This window comes from Vulpes lagopus, chromosome 8 (assembly GCF_018345385.1).
Source record: "Vulpes lagopus strain Blue_001 chromosome 8, ASM1834538v1, whole genome shotgun sequence".
NCBI classification, from domain to species: domain Eukaryota; kingdom Metazoa; phylum Chordata; class Mammalia; order Carnivora; family Canidae; genus Vulpes; species Vulpes lagopus.
This window is the reverse complement of record NC_054831.1, coordinates 113,613,911-113,639,951: the sequence shown is the minus strand read 5'-3', so window position 1 is coordinate 113,639,951 and position 26,041 is coordinate 113,613,911. Positions and strand designations below refer to the sequence as shown.

Below are 26,041 nucleotides of genomic sequence, written 5' to 3'. Positions count from 1 at the left end.
TAATATATATGCCAGTATTAATTAATTGTTTTTTGCTAATGTAGATATGGATATGTGTGTGCAACAAAGATTATGAAACTGAGGAAAATACTTGAAAAAGTTGAGGCTGCATCAGGATTTACCTCTGAAGAAAAAGGTGGCTCCTAATTTATAGGATATGCATTAAAAATAACTTGAAAACATATGTGAAATTATTAGAAATGTGTGTCTGTGTAGTTTGGGGGGGTTTATTTTAAGCTAGAAATTCCTTTCTGTGTGACGTACAATTTTTTAAGTCCTTTTTTTAAAGTTTTCATTTAAATTCCAGTTAGTTAACATACAGTGCAATATTAGTTTCTATGTGATGGACAGTTTTGTCCCCTTTTTGTAAATGCTTTATCTTTTCTAAAAGTGAGTGATATGTGGGAAAATGAACCCCTTTAAGAAGCTGTCTGGTAGTAGTACATTAAGTGAATAAATAATTTTTGTCTTTCTTCCAGCAGTGGTATTTGGCATTGTTTTCCTTCTAGGGGTGAAGGGTTGCATTGGGTCCATCCCCCATTTTCCAGTTAGCTTTCCAGTTATAAAGGGAGCTAACATGGGCAATTAGAATTAAGTTTATGATCAGAGATCATATTTTAATCTATTCTTAGCTACTGGATTTACTCAGAGATTCAGCTCCTGACTCTGAACATGCTAGCAGCATATCATAACCAGTAATGATGTTTAGAGACTTGCTAATTATTCAAAAACAGGATAAAACAAGGTTTTATTTCCAATTTTATTCTACTTAACCCCCTCAGAAGAAATTGGAATTACTTCATTATACATGAATTACTATATCTTTTCAAAAACAGTTAAGTTATAACAAAATTGGACTGTCCTTTATCATAACATTATCATAACTATGGTTTTCATTAGGCAGGAAAACTTGAGAACTATGCTTTTAATTGAAAAAGTGTCAGTTATGAAAGTGAATTCAGAATAAGAACGTAACTATTATAAATTTAAAAAATAGAATGATTTAAAAATTTTGTCTGTGACTTACTTTTCAATTTTCTCCTAGATCCTGAAGAATTCTTGAATATCCTATTTCATCAAATTTTAAGGGTAGAACCATTGTTGAAAATAAGGTAACTTTTAAATTGTTACAGAAGCATTGGGAAAAATAGGCAATCTTCATATCCTCTACCATCATTGGATAGAAAGATGTCTTTAGTGATTACATAATATTGTATTTGTTTAGGAATCTTAATATGCTAGGTTCCAGGGCCTGGGTGGCTCAGTCAGTTAAGGGTCTGCCGTCAGCTCAGGTCATGATCCCATAGTCCTGCTCAGCAGAGAGTCTGCTTCTGCCTCTCCCTATGCACCTCCCTTTGCTTGTGTGTGCACACGCTTCTCTCTTTTCTCTCACTGTTTCTCAAATAAATTTTTTAAAAAATCTAAAAAAAAAGAAAAAAATGTGCTAGGTTTCTACAATGCAAATTAATTAAGCTATTTAATTACATGATTAATTTAATCATTGTCCTCGCTAGGGTATTATACTTAACTGGAACACTGAATCTGGTGTAAATTTGTGCTTTTAATTTTAACCCTAGTTGTAAATATTATTGCAAATCATTTTCTTATAAAAATGTACATAAATATTCTTATATTTAATTAATGAAAGCTTCCAAGGGATATTAAAGAGTAAGAGAATCTTATTCTATGGGTGCTTGGGTGGCTCAGTTAGTTGAGCATACAGCTCTTGATTTTGGCTCATGTCAAGGTCTTGGGGTCAAGTCCCATATTGGGCTGTCTGCTCAGCAGGGAGTCTGCCTGAGATTCTGTTCCTCTGTCCATCCCTCTGCTCGTGTGTGCACTCTCTCTCTTTCAAATGAATAGATTAATCTTTTAAAAAAAGAGAGAGAATCTTATTCCAACCCAATTAAATACCTTGAGAACACTGTTTTCTTTCTTTTTTTTTTTTTAAGATTTTATTCATTTATTCATAGACACAGAGAGAGAGAGGCAGAGACACAGGCAGAGGAAGAAGCAGGCTCCATGCAGGGACCCCGATGTGGGACTCGATCCCGGGTCCCCAGGATCACACCCCAGGCTGCAGGCGGTGCCCAACCGCTGCACCACCAGGGCTGCCCGAGAACACCGTTTTTGATGATCCATCACTCAGAGAATCATTTAGCCTCACATTAGCTTTTTTTTCCCCAGTTTTGTGATTAGCCTTTTTTTTCTCCCCCATCTTAAATGAAAGTCTCGAATCTAATGCACTCAAGTTCTTAGGGAGATATTCTAAATGGATGAACTTTTCAGGTAGTTAAATGTTTACAGTCTAAATGCTGGACCCCTTTACACTTTACACTTGGGTTTCTCTATTCGAAATCTTGCCAATTTACTGTTTGCTTTCCTAAGAGCTATTAAAGACAAATATTCTTATTATCTTGTGTCATAAGTGAGGTGTGATGCTAGCGTTGAATTGACAGATAGAAGGAAGGGAACGGAGGAGAGTACCACAATTACAGTTTGATATTGTTTTAGATGTTCTAACTAATGAAATAAGACATGATACATAAACATCAAGAATACATACTTATTCTCTGTTCAAAGATGATGATAGCTGTATGTATACCTAGAAAATCCTGGCAAATTCTTCAGAAACTACTGGGATTACACAAGAATTTATAAATTGACCACATAGAAAGTAATCATGGAGAAATCACTAGCATTTCTATATACCTTCTAACAAATATGTAAAAGGGATGCTTTCATACTTCATGACAGTATAAAATGCCAAGAAATACATTTTATTGAGATGTGTTTTTTAAAAATTTGTGCAGAGCTCCAAAGGCGATTTGATTAATTAGTGAGAAAGATTGTGTTCCAGGTAAGAACAGTAAATTACTTAAAGATGTTAATATTTTATAGGATTACTTACATGTAAGCAAGATCCTAACTTTTTTTTGAACTCTGTAAAGTGATTTTAGAGTTCTTTATAGGATGAAATGGGTGAAAACATTGAAGTTTGAAGGTTTTTTTAAAAAAGAGTTCTATTATAAGCTATAAGGCAAAGCTATAGACATTAAACAGTGTGATACTGTATAAAAGTGGATCAACAGACTTGAATAGAAAGCTCAAAAATAGAATCTCAGTATCTTATAAGTCAACTCTCAGACACAAATGAGGAAAGAAAGCTGTGTTTAATACATGTTGTAGGAAATCTAACAGGCAATTTGGGAGAAAAGAGTCACTTTTGTATTTCCTCTGGAAGAGATAAATTTCAGATGATTAAAAAAATTTTCTTCTTCTTCTTCTTCTTCTTCTTTTTTTTTTTTTTGTAGCCCAACAACCCTTGGCGATGTCCTAGACTCCCAGTAATAACATAGGATGAAAACAGCTGTGATTCTCAGGGAGTGAGGAGGGCTGGACAGATGTAGGAGTGCATCTCAGTGCTTGTAGGTCTTGTGGGTTTTGGAGAGGGCCCTGGGAAGTTCTCGGAATTTCTGCCACCCCTTGAAGGGGTCACTGCTCCCCAACCCTTTCAGCAGCCTCTTCATATGGGGAATTGCTGGTTTAAAGATTACAAGAAGATATAAAAAGATACTTCAAACGTTAACTTTTTCAAGTGTCATTCTTCACCTGCATGAGCCTTGCTCTCTCAGAGAGTCTGCTGATATAAAAACTAGGAGGAGGAGTACCGTAAACTCTGAAATAGTGGAACAGTCTGAGAGACTGCACTGAAGTCTTACAGGACTGATGAGACAAAGGACTAGCCACCTAGGAGGATAAATGAGATTTGATAACAGACTAAATAGAGTAAACAAAAATTGAATTCCCAGAAATAGAAGTTAAAAAGGTCTATCTCCATGTATATGCTGTACAGCTGGGAGAGGGAGCATCACTAGATCTAGTATGTAGAGCTGAAGAGAGAATTGCTTATTTGGAAGATAGATTGGAAGAAAGTACCTGAAATGCAGCCCTAAGGGAAGAGAAGTTGGAAAACAAGAGAAGGTAAGAGGCGTGGAAGACCAGATTCCTAAGTGCAGTTCTAGGAGATACTGGAGAGAATAGGGAAGAAATAATATTTTGATAATAGCTAAATATTTTCCAGGCTTTTTGTAGACTTAAATTCTAAGAAGACATATGCACAGGATTTCTGAGCAGGAAGAACTGGGACTAAATCACCTAACCCAGAGACTTATTACAGAATGTACTTTACTTTAGAAGGACAAAGGTGATCTTAAAGTAAGAGAGTAGTATGCTAGGAACAAGGAAGAAACAGGTTTAAATGTGGGTAAATTAAAGCCTTCATTTTCTAAAAACAACAATAATGATAGTACTGGTATTGATGACCAGTGTGGGGTGTTAAAGAGAAGGTGAAACTGAAGTCCCAGCCACTAACTGGAGAAGATAGTGCTCAGGGGCAAAGATGGAAAAATTCTAAGAAAAACAATTGAATAAAATCAGCAATCAAAAAGCAAAGACACAGGGCAATTTTCAGGTTGTGTAATTGAGTACTTCTCATTATAGAACATGGTCTGGGTATTCTTATTACATGGGTATATTATATTCCACAGTGCTAGATAATCAAGAAATCTGTAAAGAATTTTAGTGGCTACCCATTCAGGATTGTATTACAAAGGTAGACAGACCAATGTTACACAATTCCATGAATGTTTTGATCTTCTTCCTAGATGTATGTTTTCTTCTAAGGTTAATGCAGCATTTGTACCCTTCTGCTTCTAGATTTTCTTAGTGGGAAATGGCAATCTAAATTGTATAGTTCTCTACCATAGCACCAGCTTTGTTGTGATTCTTGTATATGTGTGCCTTCATGACCAGCTAATTTGCTCTAGGGTTTAAGATTGGAGTGCTTGTGTCCCACCCCCGCCACCCAAGCTCCTAATCCCTCTGCCTCAATATCACAGAGGTGTTGGTCTTCATCCTTATTTCTGGTTCTCTTCATTCCATGTGTGCCACTTGGGTTCGCATCAACTATGATTCCCTTTCCCTGTCACCATGGTTATTTCTAATTGTTGCAACTAGTGACCTCTACCACTTTAAGCTTTCTTAGTTTCCTGTCCTATTTTTCTTCCCTGTTACCTGTTAAAATTTTTTATTCTTTTGCTTTCGCAGAAAAAATGCTGGTCTTTTGCAGTCATCAACAACCAAGTAAAATATTGATAGAGCATAATCTTCAGGCTTTTTGGTTATCATTTGTTTTTATTTGTTGTGAGTTCTCCTGAATCTCCTGGTTTTATTAAGTAAGTTTTGTGTATTTCAGGGTATAAGTTGCTTTGGAAAGCAGAGGGCTTCTGAAGGTTGGTCTTTGAATAGCTGTTTCATTATGAAAACTGTTAATAATTTTCCATAAAAATCTTGAAATCTGCCTATAAATAGGCTGATTCTTTACAGAAATTCTGCCGAAAAGGTAAAAATTACACTTAAACATTATTATTCCTTTTGGCAGAGTTAGTTTTAAAGATTAATGGCATTCTTTTTTTTTTTTTTTTTTTTATTTTTTGATTAATGGCATTCTGTAGTAAAATATTTATTTTAAAATTTTCTTTATTTTAGAGACAGAGAGAGCACATAGGTGGGGGGAAGATACAGAGGGAGAGGCAGAGTCTCAAGCAGGCTCTGCCCTGAAGTGTGGAGGCTGATGCGGGCCTTGATCTTACCATTCTGAGATCATGACTTGCTCCAAAATCAAGAGTCAGACTCCCAACCAAATGAGCCACCCACATGCCCCTGTAGCAAATATTTTTGGTTAATATAATGGTAATACTGTGATGGGTATATAGTAGGAGCTTACTGGTATTTGTTGAATAGATGACCATCTAAAGAGACAGCATGCTTTCATGGAAAGAATAGTAAGTGATTAATAGGATACCTGATTTCTACACCTAGCTCTGCTTTAAGTTGCTGGGAAGCTATGATTATTCTTCCCTAGAACTCAGGGCCTTCATTTCAGAAGTGAAAAGTTGGGTCTGGAAGGTGTCTAAAGGTCTGTCCCATGCAGAGACATAAGAATTCATTCTCCTTTTTCAAGCATTAAATGCATTTTGGATTTTGAACAATCAGTATTTTAATGAATTGTTGATTAAAAATACTTTTTAGATTTGGACAGTGACATTAAACCAAGTGATTTTAGCTTCTGGTATTGTTCACACAGTGCTTCTTGACTATAGATTTTACTCCATTATTTTTCTGCTGATCATTAGGGAACTTTTGGATATAAAAACTAAAATAAGAACTCATTTTTAAGGTCTTATGCAAAGTACATTTAATGAATTAATCTACATTATTGTCTTTCACCCATTGTTCTGATGACCAAGGTGGTACCGTCCATGTCGTTTTCTTTTTTTTTTTTTAAGATTTTATTTATTTATTCATGAGATACACACACACACACACACACACACACACACACAAAGCAGAGACACAGGCAGAGGGAGAAGCAGGTTCCATATAGGGAGCCTGACGTGAGACTCGATCCCAGGTCTCCAGGATCATGCCCTGGGTTGAAGGCGGCACTAAACCGCTGAGCTACTGGGGCTGCCCTGTCATTGGTTTTTCTGTCCTCAAATACTGCTGGGTTAGCTTCCCGTTCTGACTTAAGCATTTCATAGAGAAATCATGTGTTTTTTTCTGCATATTTTTAGATCAGCAGGTCAAAAAGTACAAGATTGTTACTTCTATCAAATTTTTATGGAAAAAAATGAGAAAGTTGGAGTTCCTACAATTCAGCAGTTATTAGAATGGTCTTTTATCAACAGTAACCTGAAATTTGCAGAGGTTAGTGATTATTGTATTTTATGTGACAGTGCTTTGGAATCTTGAGACTACTACTAGATTCAATAACTGTTAATTTTACCCCACTGAGAACACACTGTTAACAAAACTCAAATTAAAAAAAAAAGTTCAGTGTTTCAGTTGTGTCCATGTAGACAATGCCTTAGAATTAAGATTGAACTGTTTGAATTTTTGGTGCTAAAGAAAATATCAAGCAGATTTGTAACTTGAAAACTTAAGTAGTATTTGAGCAAAAGGAAGAAGTACTAAAAAAACGAAAACAAAAACAAAAAAAACCCATCATTTTAGCAATTTTAACATTTTACCTAAGCATATTAGCCAAACATAGGAAAAAAAGAATGTTTACTTTTCCTTCAAACAAGAGACAAAATAAATTCACTTATTTATATTCATTTGTTAGTGAACAAGTGATAGAAATTATTTTTCTTTTACTGTTTACTGTGTCTTCATGATCTTAGTAGTACATGCTTGTGGTTTATTTTTATTGTATTTATTTCTGAAAGAAAGCTTTTAATGGCTATAATTATTTGTTGAAGTATAAGGAATGGTGTCCTTCAGTGACCACAGTTTCTTTATTATACTTGCTGAAACAATTTTTCTAAAACGTTTATTTTAAATATAAACCCACCGTGGAGTGTTACTCTAGATTGTCATCATAGTTTAGAGACCCAGGGTTGTTGACCTGCCTGACCTCTGGGTGTCCATGGAATGGATCCTGGACCACTTGAAGTTTTGTGGCTCATTGGTGCTCTACCTCCCTGCTCCATATTCACACTCGGATTCTACATACAGGCCATTAGTGTTACGGCAGAAACACAGTTTGCTGTGGCAACTGTCACTGCTTCAGTTTTATAGGGAAAATTTTTTTCAGCACTTTGATTCTAAAAATATATGTATCTTGTTTTTAGGCACCATCATGCCTGATTATTCAGATGCCTCGATTTGGAAAAGACTTTAAACTGTTTAAAAAAATTTTTCCTTCTTTGGAGTTAAATATAACAGATTTACTTGAAGACAGTAAGTATACGATTTTTTAGTTTGTTTTGTTTGTTTTTCACAAATAAGCCCGTCTCATTAATTATGAGTCAGAGTCTAACAGGATATGGTTCTTCAAAAAGGCAGTTGAGTATCTGAAGGGCCTGGCAATATTAAGCCGGTACTTTCAGTTCTGAGTATTCTAAGAAAATAATCAGAGATGAAAATAAATATTCTATATGCAAATGTATTTATTGTCACATGATTAAGAAATTAGAAACAATCTATATGAGAGGAGAGTAGTTAAATGAATTATGGTGTATCTGTACAATGAAACTACTGCCATTAAAATTCATGTCTGTGAAGACCAAAATGTACAAAACTGGTTATGACCTAATGTTAAGTGAAAAGGTAAGTATTTGGTCCTTTCTCTAAGAGGACCCCTCCCTCACACGCACACGCAAGCACACACACACAGGGTTACGTAAATCGGCAGATATAAAATTTTTGGAGGAAATTCACAGCAGTACTGACAGTGGTTATCTCGTACTAACTGAAATTGCAGATGCTTGCAGTTTTCTTCTTTATACCTTCTTATATGTTTGAATTTTCATCTATAGACATTTCGTAATTATGTGAAAAGTCGAGAATATACTGTTTTTTTTAAAAAATTGTCCCTTAAAAAAAAAAATTGTCCCTTGATCAGAGAAAATGTCTTTTTAAAGATATCCTGAGCCCACAGAGATACAACATAACATTTATGGGGTTGGGGAGGGATGCACATGTTGAGTCCAAGTTCTCAGTAAAGCTTACCTTTTCCTTTTAGTCATGTTAATGGAAGAATGCATGTTTAAAGACCCCATAATCTCTCTCCCCCCTCATCGTTTTAGCCCCCAGGCAGTGCCGGATATGCGGGGGGCTTGCCATGTATGAATGTAGAGAATGTTATGATGACCCTGACATCTCCGCTGGAAACATCAAGCAGTTTTGTAAAACCTGCAACACTCAAGTAAGCCTGATGTCACTAACTGGATATTCTCTTTTTGAATAGGAAATGATTTGTAGTTGAAAATATTTCAGGTTTTGAAAATTTTTCAAAACCATTATTAACTTGAGTTCATAATTAAGTGGTACTGCTTATGTGTCTTCTGTGTTCCCTGGTGGACTGTTGAGAAGTACTCAGTTACTGTTTATGGGGTTGAATTCAGTGAGAGTAACTGGGCTGCCTCACCAGAAACACGGAGTTTGGCTCGTCAGTGACATTCTCTCCCTGCTCTGTTTCAGGTTCACCTTCATCCCAAGAGACTGAACCATAAATATAACCCGGTGTCACTTCCCAAAGATTTACCTGACTGGGACTGGAGGCACGGCTGCATCCCCTGCCAGAAGATGGAATTATTTGCTGTTCTCTGCATAGAAACAAGCCACTATGTTGCTTTTGTGAAGTATGGGAAGGATGACTCTGCCTGGCTCTTCTTTGACAGCATGGCTGATCGGGATGGTATTTTATTTTATTAAAGATTTTATTTATTTATTGGAGAGAGAGAGAATGAGCAGGGGGAGAGGCAGAAGGAGAGGGAGACACAGATTCCCTGCTGAGTAAGGAGCCTGATGGGGGGCTTGATCCCCGGACACTGGGATCATGACCTGAGCCGAAGGCAGATTCTTAACCGATTGAGCTACCCAGGCACCCTCAGGATGGTATTTTAAAAACTTTTTTTCTATGTATGGCACTGTTTTAGTTTGTAGTAGCATAGTTCATAGTGGATAGGCTGTTCTGAATAATAGAAGAGCATATATGAAAAGCCTCCCAGGTGTATCTTGGTGACATCATCTTCACATCTTAAAATGCATATACATCACTGTTACTAAATTAAGGAATAATATCATTGTGATATTTTGACACACATGTGGTTTTTATTAAAAGAAGAATCGTTTTTAAAATCCTTATTTTAGGGCTCAGAGGTTTTCCTTTCAGCTTTGTCTTCTCTTACTTTCAAGGTCCTCTCCTTTTCTATATGATCCATAATCACTATTTATTAAGTGCTTATGCACCGAGCTCTCTGGGAAGCACACTGAGTCATTATACTGAAATCCCTGCAACATGGGGATTACTGCTCTTTTCCTGTTATTAAAGCTGAAGTTGAGGTGCCTGAGGTCCCATAGCTTGTATTTAACTCCGTCTTTCTGACCTCAGTGCTTATGTTTTTTTATACTACACTACGTTGTCTTCTAAATGACAAAGTGAAGAATAGAAATAAGTACCTTCTTGGAAAAATAAGCCTATTCTGCATATAATGTGCTTCTTCCTGAAATGGGGAGGATGCTGCACCTGCTAGGCCACATTCGAAGATGCTTAGGCATTATTTAACAAATATGTAATGAGCACATGTGCAGTATCACAGGCTCTCGTGTTAACTTAAAAGCATCTAGGGGTCGAACATTTGGAAAAACGATTGAGAGGCTGGACCAGGAGAGCCTTTCTGGGAGTGCCCCAAACCACACCAGCATCCTTATTCAGTCTGTGAGGCAAAGCCTTGCAAGACTTGCACAAATACGCATTTAAAATTTAGAGAAGTGAAAATAGTACTCATTTTGCTAGGTGTGCTCTAAACTGGACATCTCATGGTGAAAGTGTACAGGGGTGCTTCTGTCTGGAAAGGGACATGGGATATGAAGAGATGGATATTGTTTGATTACATATATGGAACACTATTCCCTCACTGAAAACAGAGAAGCCTAAAAAGCAGGGTTTGGATTTTGCTCAGGATATGCTTTCTCTTACCGGTTTTATTCCATTGGCCCCAGAATCCTTTCAGAAACCAAGAAATGAGAACACTGTCAAGACTTAAAAAGAGGCTTGAACTTCTAGGAATCAGAAGTGACATAAGGTCCTTCAGATCTTGGAAATCAGCCTCCTCTAAATTTAGAGTTGTAAAATCGCTTTGGTAGGGCAGGGCAGCAAAGGGGGTTAGATCTCAACTGCCCTAAATAGAGCTCGTCCTCTTTTCTTCAGGCGGCCAAAATGGCTTCAACATTCCTCAAGTTACCCCATGCCCAGAAGTAGGAGAGTACTTGAAAATGTCTCCAGAGGACCTGCATTCCTTGGACTCCAGAAGAATCCAAGGCTGCGCACGAAGACTTCTTTGTGATGCCTACATGTGCATGTACCAGAGTCCGACAATGAGTTTGTACAAATAAACGGGGTCATCTGGGCAGGGGCAGCACCGATGGCAAGATCTTAATGTTGCATTTTACCCGAGCTGGCAGTTTTGTTCAGCGTCCATTGCCGGCAATGGATGTCTTTGTGGTGGTGATCCTTCTGAAAAGGATTCCTATGTTTAAAAAACAAATTGCTTTTGTGTTCCTGAAGTATTTAATAAGAAGCATTTTGCACTCTAGAAAGTATGTTTGTGTTGGTTTTTTAAGAAGTCTAAATGAAGTTATTAATACCTGAAGCTTTAAGTTAAGTGCATTGATCATATGATATTTTTGGAAGCATAAAATTTTAATTGTGACAGTTTAAAACCTCTTCTAGTCCATTGAGAATGTAAATAAATGTGTCTTCTTTATGGACCAAGGATATGAAATCATTTCTCCTTTTAGCTAATGGTTGCCTTGAGGAAGAAATATGTTGGTTTTATTAAGAGTCTACTTTTAATCCAGTTATGAAAATTGTACTAAGTTTGATTTGTTAATTCTCTCCTCTATAGTGCCGACCCCTGCATGTCTGCAACCCGCTGAGCTCCCGTGTTTCCGCAGTAGTGGCCAGAAAAGTACTTAAATTCCATTACTGGTGTTGTTTTCTATTTGTTCTGGTTTTGAGATATCTCAGTGATTTTGTCATAAGACGTCTATTTTTGATGTAATTTTCCTGGGGGATTCGAACAGACAGCAACTGAAGCTCTTCATTCACATTAGTAACTGTCAGCTGAGAGATTTGTTTGTTTGTTTGTTTGTTTTGTTAAGGCTCTCTAACTATTTTACGGAACAGGGCATAATGAATTTCATTAAATGGTTGGGGTGATAAATAGATTTCTATACAAATATATGGCCCATCAGAAAATAAATTTGAATCTGCAATACTCATTAAAATCTCCCTGAAGAGATGTGTTGGCTTTTCTAAACCTCTCCCATTGTGAGGAAGACCGTCCAGAATTTCAGTGAGGTCAGCTAGTCTGCTCACTAAAAATCCAGCTTGATTTTATGGGAGATCATGGCAGTTACGAATCAGACACTTGATTGAAGTGTTTGCAGCAGCTTCATCCTCCTCTGATTAAATAAGTAAAACATGGATGTTTCCTTAGCTCATGTCCACAGTGCGTGTCTGGACCACAAGTGGATGTTGTAGCCTAGAATCACAGATTATAAATGTCAGTGACGTGGAATGTGCTGTGGCCTGTGTTTTCTCTGAGTGTCCCTTTGTGGTATTGTTGTCCTTCTGGAAAGACTTCCTAACCGTAGAGAAAGAAGAGTTGTCATGTGTATATAGCATATGACTTCATAAAACATTCAATGTAAAAAAAAAAAAAGCGGAGAGAATCTTTACAAACCCTGCAATTAGTTGTTTTAAAGTCACATTTACCTTTGGTTCTATCATTCCATGTTGCTAATATTTTTATTAGTTTTATAAATTATAGTAAGGTATAAAAACTCAGCTTGTAATTTTTTCATTTTTAAAATGAGAAGGTACCTAAATTTTGCATGAGGTTTTGCTAAGTGCTTGGGTACAACAGGGAGGTGGACACAGGATCAAGGATTGAGGGTGAAGAACCCAGGCTGTGGGGCTGGCACTGCCCCTGTCTACCTTGGGTAACAAGGGAGGGGCCTGGGTTGCACGGTACCTGAGGTCTCCTCTGGCTGTGAACTACAAGACCGGTCACCCCTTAGTAAAGAGGTCTTGAGTGAATAAATGGATGAATGAGCTTATCAGTGTTTTTTAAGAGATCTGGAGGAATGACCAAGAATCTCTTTTTAGGTAAGACTGTATTTAACAGTTAAAAAAGAAGGGAAAGATCCTTTTCTTTTGAACAAAATACAAGTTCAAGGTCTGTCCTGCCTGGCCTCTTGTAGCAGAAGGCTTGAAGAGGACTCATCTGGATGCATGCATGCATGCACAGGTTTCCTCCCAGGGTGTGGAGGCTCTTTGGGAGGGGTGGGGGTGGGGGAGTCACTTCCATAAATTATTTCTGAGAACATTTCCTTCAAGTAGAACCTTCTGTCCTCTTTCTCAATAAGGGGTTGCCAGAGCCAGCCAGGGTGCTCTCTGTGGAGGCGTGGGGCTCTTCCCCTGGCCCTGGGTGGTCCCTCCTTGTCCCCGTCCCAGGAGAGCTTGTGTGGCAAGTGGGCACCCTCAGGGCTGGGCTGTATGGCACTGGTGGCTCATGTACCTGTTGACTTATTTATTTTTTAGCCGTAAATTTCCTTTAATATTTTCCTGTTGGCTTTTTAAATGTTTTGGTTATCCCCTTTTCCATATTCTAGCTAAAATCAAGATGGCAATGGAGTAGAATTATTTATAACATGGCTTATGATTCATCGCTACAAATAGAAAATATAACAAGTCCTGTTCACCCACCTCCCAACTAAATTCACACTTGTAAGTGTGTGTGTGTGTGTGTGTGTGTGTGTGTGTGTGTGTGCGTGCATGCGCATGCGTAGGGGGAGGGAGGGAAGAAGTGATGTAGAGGCTAAGTGTGTATAGTCCCTCACAGTCAGCTTTATAAAGGAGTTATAGTTTGACTCCATCCCTGAAAGAATGTTTTCTAAGACTGAGAAAACACATGGGAAACCAAGAGAAACAGTAACAAAAGTCAGTAATACACAGTTGTTACAATTGCTAAGGATGATCTCCTTAGAATAGTTTAGGATTTTTGTAATTCACATTTGCTAAATGTTATAGGTAAATGGCTTCTTTCTATCCCTTGGATTCACTTATTTTTTCATCTAACACATAATTCAGGAACAAAAGGAAGATATAGTGATTAATCTTATGCAACTTGTATTGTCACACAAAGTCCTGCTGTTTGAACGTGGCGTCTTCATAAGTTCAGGCTTTCCTCCCTCCTCAGGTAGATCTCCACATGCAGCTAGATAATTTCATACCCACTTGGCTAATCAGAGACAAGTGAGCTGAGAATACAGTAGTAGGCCTCAGCTGAGCACCTGCCCATCGACAAGTATTTATTGGACATTTATCACCAAGGACTATGTCAGAAGGAATAGGAGACGTGGTCCCTGCTTTTGAACAGCTTAGCACCTACTTCTGACAGCAGAATCCCTACTAATGGTGGCTTCAGCGTCAGAGCCTCCAGTCTCGGGGAAAGCCCTGGGACCCAGTAACAGAAAAAGTATTGTAGGGGATGAGAGACCTGGTTCCACCCCTCTCTCTGGCACTTGCTCTGTTGGCCTTAGATGACTTCTTTGCTACTTTCATGTCCTCTGTATAAGAAGGGGGTTGGAATGTCAAATTTTATAGAAAAAAAATATAAGCTTCTGGGTCCCAGGTCATACCTGCTGGATCTGAGTCTTCATGATGAGTGGAGCTTAGGAAATTTGTTAGTAAAAGGCTCCACCAGGTGAGCCTGATGACCAGCCCGATTTAAAAACTACTGAACTAAAAGATCTCAAAAATATCTTTTATGTGATTGTGTGATTGTGTAATGTTATCGCATTAATTACTTTGTATAAATATGGGTAATCGGATGTTTATTACATTATTTATCTGTGTTTACATAGGAATTTATATAAGGAATGCATTTGAGTATACATACCTCAACCCACTGTTTCCTAGAGGTTTTAGCAGTCTTTGGAACACACACAGATCTTAAGAGGATATTTGATAATATTTACCTGGACATTTGTCTTCCATTTTCTTTCTCTGGGGGAAATTGAGGCTCACCCTGGGCACCAAAAAAGTGGAAAAACAAAACTGTTATGCAAAATTGAAGCATTATTTCATACTGTCTGCTACTTTATGAAGAAAATTTTAACATCATTTGAGAAGATTTTTCTCATGAAGTAAAATGTCCTTGTTATAGTAGGTGGAGTATATGTTTCAAATTAAAAATAAGATCTCCTTCTCTGGCAGTTAGTGATGTTAACAACACACCCACGATTCCCCTTCAATGAAAATAATACTTGAATCCCCCAAGGCGAGTGGGGGGAGTGGAGGAGGAGAATGTATGAAAATGGAAACCCGTGTGCGGAGGAGAGGGTGGAGGAAGAGGGCAGGTAAAGTCCTCACAGCGGATGTGGTGCGGGGTGTGGGGGGCTCCATGAAGGCAGGGTTTCCGTGTGCCCCCTGAGGTCATGTCACTTGGCCAAGACCAGGCTCGTAGTGGTTGAGGCTTCCTGCAGGGAGTTTCCATGGCACTTGTCTATCCTTCCAGAAGTTTTATTGGAGGGAAAAGAGAAGAAAGGACTCTTCATCTTATTCTGCACACTGGGGCAGCTGCAGGGTCTCTGTCGAGTCAGGGAGCAGTGCTGGACCCCTAGCCAGCAAATGTGGCCAAAGAGTGGAAACGTGGAGAAGGAGCTATTCCTTCCTCCCTATCACAGTCAACGCCGGCATTTGCAGGAGGTCACTTGGGAGCCCTGCTTGATTTCCTGACCCGTGTTGTTGGCCCATTTGTGTTTGACCATATGTCTCTCATTCTCTCATAGAGGTCCAGGCCTGGGTGGGGTTGGGGTGAAGAAAGGCCAGTTATGGGGAGGGTGGTCCTTCCAGGCACCACAAGCCTCAGATCTCTCTTGCAGTCTTAAACACTGTCCACTTTTGCTGTGTACTTTTTCTGGAGAGATTATGTTGGAGACTCCACTGTCTTTGGTTTTATTTTGTGAAATGGCCTGTAGTACTGTCAAAGTTTAATTCCACAAGAGTCTAGTGTCCTGTCACAAAAATTCACTTTTTTTTTCTTCCCCAATCCCATTTGAAACTTCCCAGGGAAGTTGTGGTTATTCATAAATTGGTATAAAGGAGCACATTTTGTACTGCATTTTGCATATCTGGTATCTTGTTGAGTTTTTTTTTTTTTTTTGGCCTGAAGAACATCCTGTATTTATGAAGATATTCTTTAAAAATAACACCCCATAAAATAACCCTTTACTATCAGATTGCTCTGATTTAGCCTTAATTTTGTTAAATTTTTTAGAGATGAATGAAGTGCTGCTGTGGAAAGAAATGTACTATATACTATTTCTGTATCATTAAAATTAAATTTTTATGGTTCCTTTTGCTTGATTTCTTTGGGGAAGGGTTTTGGCTTACAGGAAAACTAGGATTTAGTACAACTTCTTATGTTGTCACAGGTGCCAGGGAAGAAGGTACCTTTGTGGGAAAAGCCTTACCTGAAAGCACATACGTTTTGTCCAGCCTCTGCCATCATTACGAGCATTCTAGAAAACCTCACAGAATTCTGCTCTGGGTGATGTGCCAGTGGCCTCTGGGTTACCTCCCGGCATCGTGGTTCCCTGTCGTTTCTTGAAGTAACTGGGCATTTCCAAGCTCTGGCCCTGATTAAAGCACAGTTCTGCAAGTCTCTAAACCACTCCAACTAGAAGTTGCCCTCCTGTGCTCCATCGTCTCTAGACATGGGCACAAAGCTGTCGACTCGAATAGTGTGTCCCAGTCCCCTACAGCTGCCAGGGAGGCGGTTCAACACTTTGCTGTTCTGTATAATCCAGAGAAGTGATTACAGGATGTTACAAAGGCTGACACTTCATCTTATTCTAGATACTGATAAAAACAAGTCTTCCTCAAGAACTACTTGGAGTTCAGGTCACTTTATGCCAAGGTAGGGAAGCCAGAGTGGTTTAAGCGATACTGATGATAATAGTACATTCAAGGGGCGCCCGGGTGGTTCAGTCAGTTAAACGTGTGCCTACGGCTCGGGTCATGATCCTGGGGTCCTGGGATTGAGCTCAGCGGGGAGCCAGCTTCTCCCTGCCCCTCCGCACTGCTTGTGCTCTTTCTCAAATAAAATCTTTTTAAAAAGTATATTCGAGAACCTTCTTGTTTCAAAAACCTACAGCTGAACCAACACATTGGTGAATAACATTGCAATTTTCAGACTCAAGGGTTTGTGTCCTTTCTCATAGATGCCATTCTTTGGGAGTCTTACGTTAATGTGGCAGTGAGGGTTTATGTTCTTGTGTCCACCTGTGGCTGGGGACCACCCAGTGAAAATGAGTCCTGGTCAGAGGAGAGCTGACCAGCTTGGCAGAAAAACCACCAGCCCATTCTAAGCCTCCCTTCCTGGGGCCAGGCTTGGTGTTCTTCTGACTCTCGGAGGCACGTCGTCCCCCATGAAAGCCTGTAGGGTGGGTGTACGGCCTAGAGCAACAGTCATCAATCCTGGCTGTTTGCTGAATTCAAGCACAGAGACTTCAGACATACATGCCTGTGCCTGCCCAAGCTATTGGTATCTGCAGACAGGGCCAGCCAGGCATGTGGTATTTTTCGAAGCTCTTTGTCCAATGTGCAGCATGATTGGGAGCCACTTGTCAGGAGGAATGGAGTTTTTTTGAGAGATGTAATCTTGTCATTCCCTGCTGGAACTTTCTGCTTTGGAGAAGACAGAGGATCGTGGACTTGGACAAACTCCCAAGGGGAAGTGGAAAATCCATTGTAGAGCTCCTGGCCTAGGCTCTTGAGAAAGGGCCTTAGGGACGTATGTTGGACATGTTTGGCAGGCAGGAGAAGAGCATTTGGAAGCAGAATGAATTTCACTGCTTTTGAAGAGGACTTGAATAGAGATACCAAAGGGCATGATGAAGATGCTCTTCTCCCCATTCAGGAAATATTCCAAATGGTGTGTAAACAGATGTTGTAAAACAAGAAGACCCACCAGTCTGATTAGGTAAGAAGTAAGGGGAGTTCTCTGGAAGACACTTGGTTTTGCGGGGCAGCCATGATGCTGAACTGTGGACAATCACGCCTGTGTGAGTTGCCAGCTGTGGTGGACTGTTGTGCAGTGTTGAATGTCATTGGAGGGGGAAGTAGTTCCTGAGGCCTAAGCAAAGAGTTAGATGAGCGAAGACTGATCTGGACAGCATGAACAGACTGGAATCCACCCAGTGGTGACCATCACAGATGCCCAACTAAATTTGCAGATTGTGTCCACTATTTGGACCTCACTGCTTTCCTAGGAGTTCATGCAGGCTCTTGAATCTCATGCATGAAACCATTCCCTTATCAATAACCCTCAAGTCTGTTTTAAATGCTGCCTTTTCCAAAGAAGTTTGTGGTAACACTCGGGGTTGAAGAGTCGAATTGGAAGGTGACTTTGCCTGGGGTGCATTATTGAGTCCTTGCTCCCAACCCCTCCCCACTTTGTGAGGTGTCGAATGGGACCTCGGAGGTCGAGGCTTGCAGGTGCCAGTCAGTGGCAGGCAGGGTCTTGCCAGCCTGTGGAATGAATGAGATCAGGCCTTGGACCATGATGTGTGGCTTCTCAGCTGCCCGTTCTAAATAGCTACAGAGAGGCAAAGCTGCTCCCTGCAGTGTGGCAAGGTGGGGTTATGATCTTGCCATCTATACATTTTAAACCAGTGTGTGTTTTACTCTTTCTGGGCATCCTGCAAACGTTAGACTATTTAGTAGACGTATTTCCAAACTGTGCCCGGTAGATCTCCCCCTGTGGGCGGGATGGGGTGCTGCAGGTGGAAAGATAAAGTGCAGTTCCAGCTTCCAGCTCAGAGGTCACTTCCTCAAAGAGGCCTTCTCTGCACACCACGATAGCTGGTGGTGTGCTGGTAAAAGTTTAACCACCACCTCCCTGGGGTGAGGAAGAGCCGTGATCTGTAGCCTCTGCTGATTTTGTGGTGTAAATACTCTCACCATGGCCAATGGTGAGCCACCAGTGTGCCTTTGCTACAGGTGGATTTGGAAAGAGATGCAAATATGATTGCACGTAAGTATGTAGCGTTTCCTTCATGGGTATAGAGAGACATAAATACCTGAGCCCAGACCAAGGTCAGCTCCGCCTGTTTTTGGAAATACTGTATTGGAACACTGTCCTTTTTCATTCACATCACATATCTACGGCTGCTTTTGTGCTCTCGTGGCAGAGCTGAGTGGTTACTACAGAAACTGCCCCACTCAGCTTAAATTATTTACTGTCCAGTCCTTAACAGAAAAAGTTCGCTTTAAAAAAAAAAGAAACAGTTTGCCTACCCCCAGTATAGGTAATTGTAAAATATAAGACAATTTGGAAGTGATGCGTTTTAAATAGAACTTATTTAATCAAATTTAATGATAACTTTTAAAATAGAACCTGTTAACTGTAAGCTTCCATAATTTAAGAATAGATGTGTTTAAGAACTGGCTCTCACAATTCTTGACAATGTAGCAATCGCCTCCTGAGAGTCCCGGGGTTACCAGTGACGTCACTGAAGATGCACCCGTGCGCACGGTGTGGGCCCCGCACCGTTCACTCACTCCAGGGCGCCTCTGGTGCGGGACCTCATGGTGAATTGTGGTCTCTTTGTGGTAGAAGCAGGGGCTTCCTCTAGGTCCCTCGGCTCCCTTTCCTTAGCACCTTGAACCTTGCCCAGCACAAAGTAGGTGCTCAAACATTTGCAGAATGAAAGAGGGAAAATTTTAGCCTTGAATGCATGGAAGCCACCTCATCACTTGTTGATGTGGCCAGAATTAGGTCACTGTCCCTTCATCTTTTGAGATAGTGCAAGAGGTCCCGGCCTCTGGCTCCCCACATAATGTTTCTGCTGAGAAGTGGAGACCTCAGAGAACTTCCCTCATGAATCTCTTGAGATGAACCCAGGCACGCCCGGTGCTCAGCGCACCCTGGTGCTCAGCAGCCCCTGAGTGAACTCGCCCCCACAGTGCAAGCAGTAGTGGTAGTACGTATACTCGCGAATTTGAGAGACAGGTTGCAAGCCTAAGCCACACTTCTCTCTCCACCTCGCTTCTCTCTCCGATCGCATCTTCAGGTTGCTTTTCCAGAGGTAGACTTGCCTGTGCAAACGTGTCCTCTTGGCGCAGCACCGCCATCCTGTGGTCGTAGTGGGTTGTGGCATCGTCCCGGCTCCTCACGCCCAGCTCGCAGCTGCAGGCAGGCCCAGGTTTGGGAAGCCGCAGGTGATTTTTGAAAGCCAATGCGGCAAGGAGTCAGGGCTACACGGCAGGTCCCAGATTACGTCCAGGAGGGTGCAGGCTTCGTCTGTGTCATTTCAGGACAGCTGGCCAGTGTGGGGCGTTGCTGCTTGTGCCTGTCCTCTCCAGCTCTTTCCGTCTCCTCCCGTCTCTCCGTCTACCTTGAGCTCTCAGGTGGATTTCTGCTTATTTCAAACGAGTTAGTGCCATCTACTGGACGAAGGCTGTAAGGTCGGATGTGAGGTCTCCAGGATCTGCGGAGGAATGAATTACAAACCCTTGGCTTTATGGGAAGAACGTGAGCAAATAATAGGATCTTGATGTCAAGCCCCTTAATTGTTGCACATTTCTCTCTTCACTAGAAACATTCTTCTAAGAGGGAAGATGGTGCGGGGGAGACTCTTAGTGTGGGCCTAGTGGCTACTGTACTAAGGTTAGTACACCTACAATTGCCAGCGTCTCCGTGAAAACTGGTCACACTCTCATCAAATTTTCCTAAAGGGTGGGCTGCAGACCACCTGCATCTGGGTCGCCCGGGGCCTTAAGAAGGCAGGCTCAGAGTCGCCTGATGGCCCCAAAACGTACAGAACCATACAGATTCTCAGAGCCGGGCTCTGGAATCTGCATTTTGAGCACCTAACCCTTTTCTTCACCAAGTGAATCTTATATGCATTTAAGTTTGAGAACCACTGCCCTAGACCCTGCCTTTGGAAAAAGACTTTTCTTTCATCAAAATCTGGAAAGAGTTTGCACTTGGATTAAAGCTTTGATCAGCTGCTTTCTGTGCTAGGGAGAGCGCGCATCTCTTACAGAGCTGCGGTTCCCACCTTCCCTCATCCTGTGCGGTGGATGGTTACAGACCCAAAGCCCCTGGGCCAGCGCCTGGCACGTCACAGGTGCTCACACCGACGCTGCTGCCCCTGCCAGCCGCATCTCGCCCACCCCCTCTCACTCCTGCTCTGCTCCGCAGGTGGGGTCAGGCCAGGCCGCACACCTGTACCCAGGCTCAGCACAGGGCTGTTGGAAATATCCTGGCACTGGTCGTCACCACCTACCTGGGTGGCTTCTCTCTGAGCCTCATTTCTCCATCCCTAATACAGCAGTAGCGTGCAGGACCGTGTGTCCTGGACAGCCAGAACAGGGAACCTGGATGGAAGTGTGGGGTTGATTGCATTCCTGTGGGTGGCCCAGTGGCCTGGGGTTGGGGGACTTGAGGGTGGGGGCTGAGGCGCAGAAGGAGCCACACAGAACCCTGTAGCCATGGGTCCCGACAGGAAAAAGGCACGGCTCTGCCCTGAGTGAAGCACGTCTGCACCCTGGGCCTTGGTTTCCCCACTTGGTGAGCATCCGGCCCTGGTGAGTGCTTCCTATGTGCACTCTCTCGTGCTTGCCAGAGCCTCCTCCTCAGGTCCCAGATGAAGACCTCGAGGCCCAGGCGGGGCCAATGGGACTTGAACTCGGGGCCGCCTGGCTCCAGAGGCCTGGCGGTGACTCTAAAGTGGGGGTAGTGTTGGGGAGTTGGTCCCAAGACAGTTCCCATGCTCCTGCTGCATGCCTGCGGGATGGGGCTCCATCCAGTTGCCCCTCCAACAGGGTGCCCCTGTCTGCCAGATGAGGGCTCAATCTGACGCTCTGTAGGTGCAGCGTGAGGTTTGGAACCATTCTCTGTGAGGTTCAGAGAACGTGCCACCACCCTGCCAAGGACAAGGGGGCCAAGGACCACCCCCCTTTCATGGCAGCTCTGAGCTGGTGTGGGATTTCGGGATCCCCAGGCCACCTGCTGCAGGCAAGGCTCTGCGTGGCAGCTGAGAGCAGGAGCCCAGGCCCCCAGACCTGTGCGGGGCCCTGGAGACACTTTGCTGCCCGCCCCACCCGCTGGGCACGTCTCCACGGGCTCCGTGAACATCACGTGCAGATGCATCATCCTTCCTGTCAACTTCAGGGAACCTTCCAGCACCAGGCGGCATCCCTCTGCTCCACCCAGTTCCTCCTCCTGACCCCAGTGACAACCACTATTTTGGCTTCATTTTGCCAGGTTTTGGACCTCATGTAAAGGGAGACGCAGCTCCTGTACACTTAACGTAGTGTCTGCAATTTTCACTCATTCTACGTCATGGCCAGGGAGCAGCCCGTTAGATAAACACCCCATCATTTGTTTATCGGGTCTCCTGCTGGTGGACTTCTGGGGTGTTTCCAGTTTGGGGCTACAATGGCTATGTGGCTGTGAACTTCCCAAGCATGTTGTTGGGGGGCGCTCACGTAAGTCTTTCCTGTGAATGCCTGGTGGGGGATCCGCAGGTCGCGGGAGACAGGCGTGTGTTGAACCAGCAGACCCTGCCACACGGCTTCTCAGGGTGACTTTCCCATTGGCACGGCCTCATTTCCTTATTTTTCTTAGCCAACATTGTGGCAGTGAAACAGAGGCCATTAGACGGGGATGGCTCTAAGCCCTGGCGGCCTCAGTAAGCAAGCCAGAGCCCAAGCAGGACACTGTGTGCCGGGTTTGGAGGACACGAGACCCAAGATGTGATCTGTCGATGACAAATAGCCAGTGAGGCTCCCCCAAACAAGGCAACTGCCCAAGCTAAGCCCCAGCGATCACAGCAGGTCCCCGCTCTGCCTCTGCACCGTCTCCAGGAAGCTCTCCTGGGTTGGAGCGCCCCTAACCACTTTTGTTTTGGCACAGCCAGATTCGAATTGCTGGACGCTCAAGTAAACCCTTCACAATTGTTATGTGCCTCAGTTTACCACCTAGCACCAACTTCACTGAGCTACTGTTTACACACAGTATTTTAAGGGAACAGATGAGTTTTGACAAACTTTGTGTTAAAGTTCGGTTCCTTTGTTCAGTTACCTCCAGCTCAAAGGGTTTGGGTGGTGGGAGGTGGGGGCTGTTTCTTCCCTTTTTTTGTAAACCCAGGCCCAGTGCAGAATGAGAAAACTCTTTAGAAGTTCAAGTTGGCAAACATCTCTCCTCTTCAATACCATCAGCATCTGGGGCCCGGGCCTTTGGAGCAGTAGAAATTGGGTCCAACCCTTTGTTTTAAAGCTGGGGAGCCTACAGCCTATGCCATGGGGCCTCCCAGTGCTCCCAGGGGCATCGAGTTCATGCGGTGGGTTGGAGACAGAGCTGGATTAGAATCTAGACGTGGACCAGGCCCTTTTACCCTGGGATGCTGTGTTTGCACCCAGTGGTGGGAAAAGGCTGAGTGGGGTGGGTGTCTGATCCCGGCCCTGCAGGCTGTGGGTGGTGGAGGCCGATCCGCCCCTGGGCGCAAGCTGGCCTTCCCCATGTGGCAGGGTATGGGTGGCCTGAGTGCTGACCTTCCCTGGGATTCTGGGGCTGTCAGGTTTCCCAAGCCTGACAGAGGGGCCTGAGAGGCTCCCCTGTGGCCAGGCTGTCTGTTCCCAGCTCCTGGTTTGATCACATTATCCTTCATCTGGAGCCTCCCATGTCCTCAGGAGCAAGGCTTTCCAGGCTCAGACCAGCCGCATCCCTACCCTTTGCTCCTCACCCACCTGGTGCTGGTCTCAGGTTAACACAGGTAGGAAGGATTCAAGACTTCTGCTGAAAGGATGCTGTTCCCACTTTCCTGAGTGAAGAGGAAGGCCCGGGCTCCCCTCTAGGCCTTCAAACAGCCTTACCCCCCAGGTGACCACACCCCCAGACACCCCAGTCTCCTGGAGCTGCCCTATGCTTTATGCTCAGCCGGCAGCTCGAGTAGTGAGGCCACCAGAAGGCATGTGGCTGCCATCCCTGAGCCCCCTTGCAGGACTCCCCAAGGTGGGGGGCGGGCTATGGTCCCTGGAAGACTGAGTGATTCACAGAAGGTCATTCTTCACGAGCATGTCCCAGCTGAAGGTTCTTCTGTGCACCGTCAGGATGTTCGGTTGTCAGGACCTTCCTCCCTGGTGTCCCTTTATCCACAGGCCCACGTGGATTAGGGAATTTCCCCCAGCCTTCTCCAGGCTGACCCGAAGAATCTGGGCTCAGCAGGACTCAGCCTGTTGTTTTCAACTGCAAACATCACACCCGGGGGTGTGGGTCCATCAATACCCCAACGTTCCAGGGGCCCCAGAGCCTTGGTTCGTTGCACATGGTCTCCTCCTGCCAGGCCTCACCCGGCTACAGCAGGGAGAGTGTCCCTTCGTGGACAGGTCATCGCCCCTGGGGCCCCTAACTCGGCCTGGGTTCTCTGTAAAGCCAGCCACCCTCAGCCTGCTTGGAGCCTGTTCACCATATGCACCTTGCTGGGCCTCAGTTTCCCCACGTATACAATGAGGAGGTGTCCCAGACCAGGGCTCCTCAGGGACCAGGCAGGTAACAGGAGGCAGGGCAGCGGGTGGGTGCCATGCAGGGAACGCGAGAAGCAGAGGCAGGCCAGGGTGTTCAGATTTTCCAAATAAAGGCAGGAATTTCCCAAAGCAGTGAGTTATCCCAGTTTGTGAAATGCTGGCAAAAATTGAGTTTTGGGGTTTGTTTCTACAACACTTTATGGCGCACGATACTGGAGCACTGGCCCAGACTCGGTCCCAGCCCCTCTGGATCTACCACGTTCCTTCTCTACGGGGCACTGGTGGCGGTGGCGGGCTGCAAAACCCCGAGACTGGGAGCTTGAATCCTGGCCGTCCCTCGCCGCCCCGCACCCCCAGCATGCCAGCTGTCACACCATAGCATCCCCGGAGCAGGATCACCTTCCTCTCAGGGCGCCTGAGCTGGCATATGAAATTTTGATCAGATTGCCTTTTGAATGAGTTGACTGTCATGAATAATAGGGCAAAGGGCGCCAGCATTGTGTCCTAACTATAACTGTTCCAATTAATTATGGGTTTAATTAGCATACAGCGGGAACAGCCCTGGAAAATCATACTTCATGCGTTACAGATGCCCTGGCAGCTGTTACATGAAGGGTGATACCGGGCTGGGGTAGAGATAGTTATTAATAAATTACTCCCATTGTCAGAGACCCTTATTTATACAAATTAGCAGGGGATACATAATCAACTTTAACTGTATAATTTATAATAATTGATTTCGTTTTGACTGACCACTAGTCGGTTACCAAATACCCTCGGAAGAAAAATTGCCCTATTAGGGTAAGTTTAATCCTAAACATAGCTAATGAATCCTATTACTTTAAGGTCATATTTGAAGCTTTTGTTAATTGTCAGAACCATTTTAAATTGATTAGAGTTAAATTAAATCAATGTAATGTTTAGAAAAACAATATTTCTAATGGATGAGGCCAGGCTGACCTCGAATAAACATATTTATCAACCGATTCCCGGTGACGAGAAGGGGAACAGCTGGCCCCATAATTCACATTTGTCTATAATATGGGAAATGTCACCAGGCAATTAGTTATGTCAGGTAATGAATAGGGAGCGTGGGGACTCCCCTCTGGCAGCTGGGGTGGATGGGGGTAGAATGTTCCGGACACAAGCCACTGCTCACCTCTCGATGGCTTCCTGTCCTCCTACCTCAGCACAGTGCTTCCTAGCTTCCTCACTGGCTCATTCCCCAGAGGTCGCCTGGCCCCCTGGGCCACTCCATCCCCTCCACCTCCCACTCTGCAGACTCTCTGGTCTCCCTCCGGGAGCTGGGATGCTGCCCTTGGCCTGGACCACACCTCTCACCCCTCCTCACCCCTCCCCACCCCTCAGGATTCACTTAAGCGTTGTTGCTGCAGGGAAACCTTACTTGACCCCGCAGACTCCGTCAAGTCCCCCAAGTACGAGCTCTCAGGGCAGCAGGGGCACCCGTCCCAGCTGTCAGACTATGTGACTCTCCAAGGGCCCCCACCAGGTTGCAAGCCCTGCAGGAGCCACCGTGTGGCTTCCCTTGCACGGGGCGCCCACATGCTGCCTGCTAAGAGGTATCCGTGAAGACTTGCAGAGTCAATGAAGGAATGAATGATACAGGATGCCAGCCTGCTGCTCTGCAAGTCCTGGCTGGAAGGAGGAGGGTGCCATCGAGCACTCTCTCAACATTGACCAAGGCCAAGTGCTTTCCACGCATGCCACTGGCTTTTGTGCCTTCGCACCAGGTGGATGCTGGTTCCCATGTTGTACAAAGTGGGCAAGTCACCCACGTTGTCTCGGCCAGAGATCCAGAGCCCTTTCTGGGTCCAGTCAGCCGGGCTGCCTGCAGAAGGTGGTGTG

At 43.6% G+C, this 26,041-nt stretch overlaps 1 protein-coding gene across 7 annotated transcripts in view; it reads left to right on the top strand.

Moving 5' to 3' along the window:
* CYLD (CYLD lysine 63 deubiquitinase) overlaps nucleotides 1–15,994 on the top strand; it is a 72,348-nt gene extending 56,354 nt beyond the window's left edge. For all 7 annotated transcript variants that reach the window (XM_041766192.1, XM_041766193.1, XM_041766196.1 and 4 more), the window contains 7 exons: nucleotides 45–136; nucleotides 1,046–1,112; nucleotides 6,639–6,771; nucleotides 7,698–7,806; nucleotides 8,655–8,773; nucleotides 9,049–9,265; nucleotides 10,781–15,994. In XM_041766192.1, coding sequence (XP_041622126.1) covers nucleotides 45–136; nucleotides 1,046–1,112; nucleotides 6,639–6,771; nucleotides 7,698–7,806; nucleotides 8,655–8,773; nucleotides 9,049–9,265; nucleotides 10,781–10,965 — 922 coding nt within the window. In that variant the 3' untranslated portion in view covers nucleotides 10,966–15,994. The remainder of the gene's footprint in view (nucleotides 1–44; nucleotides 137–1,045; nucleotides 1,113–6,638; nucleotides 6,772–7,697; nucleotides 7,807–8,654; nucleotides 8,774–9,048; nucleotides 9,266–10,780) is intronic.
* Nucleotides 15,995–26,041: the final 10,047 nt, after the last annotated feature.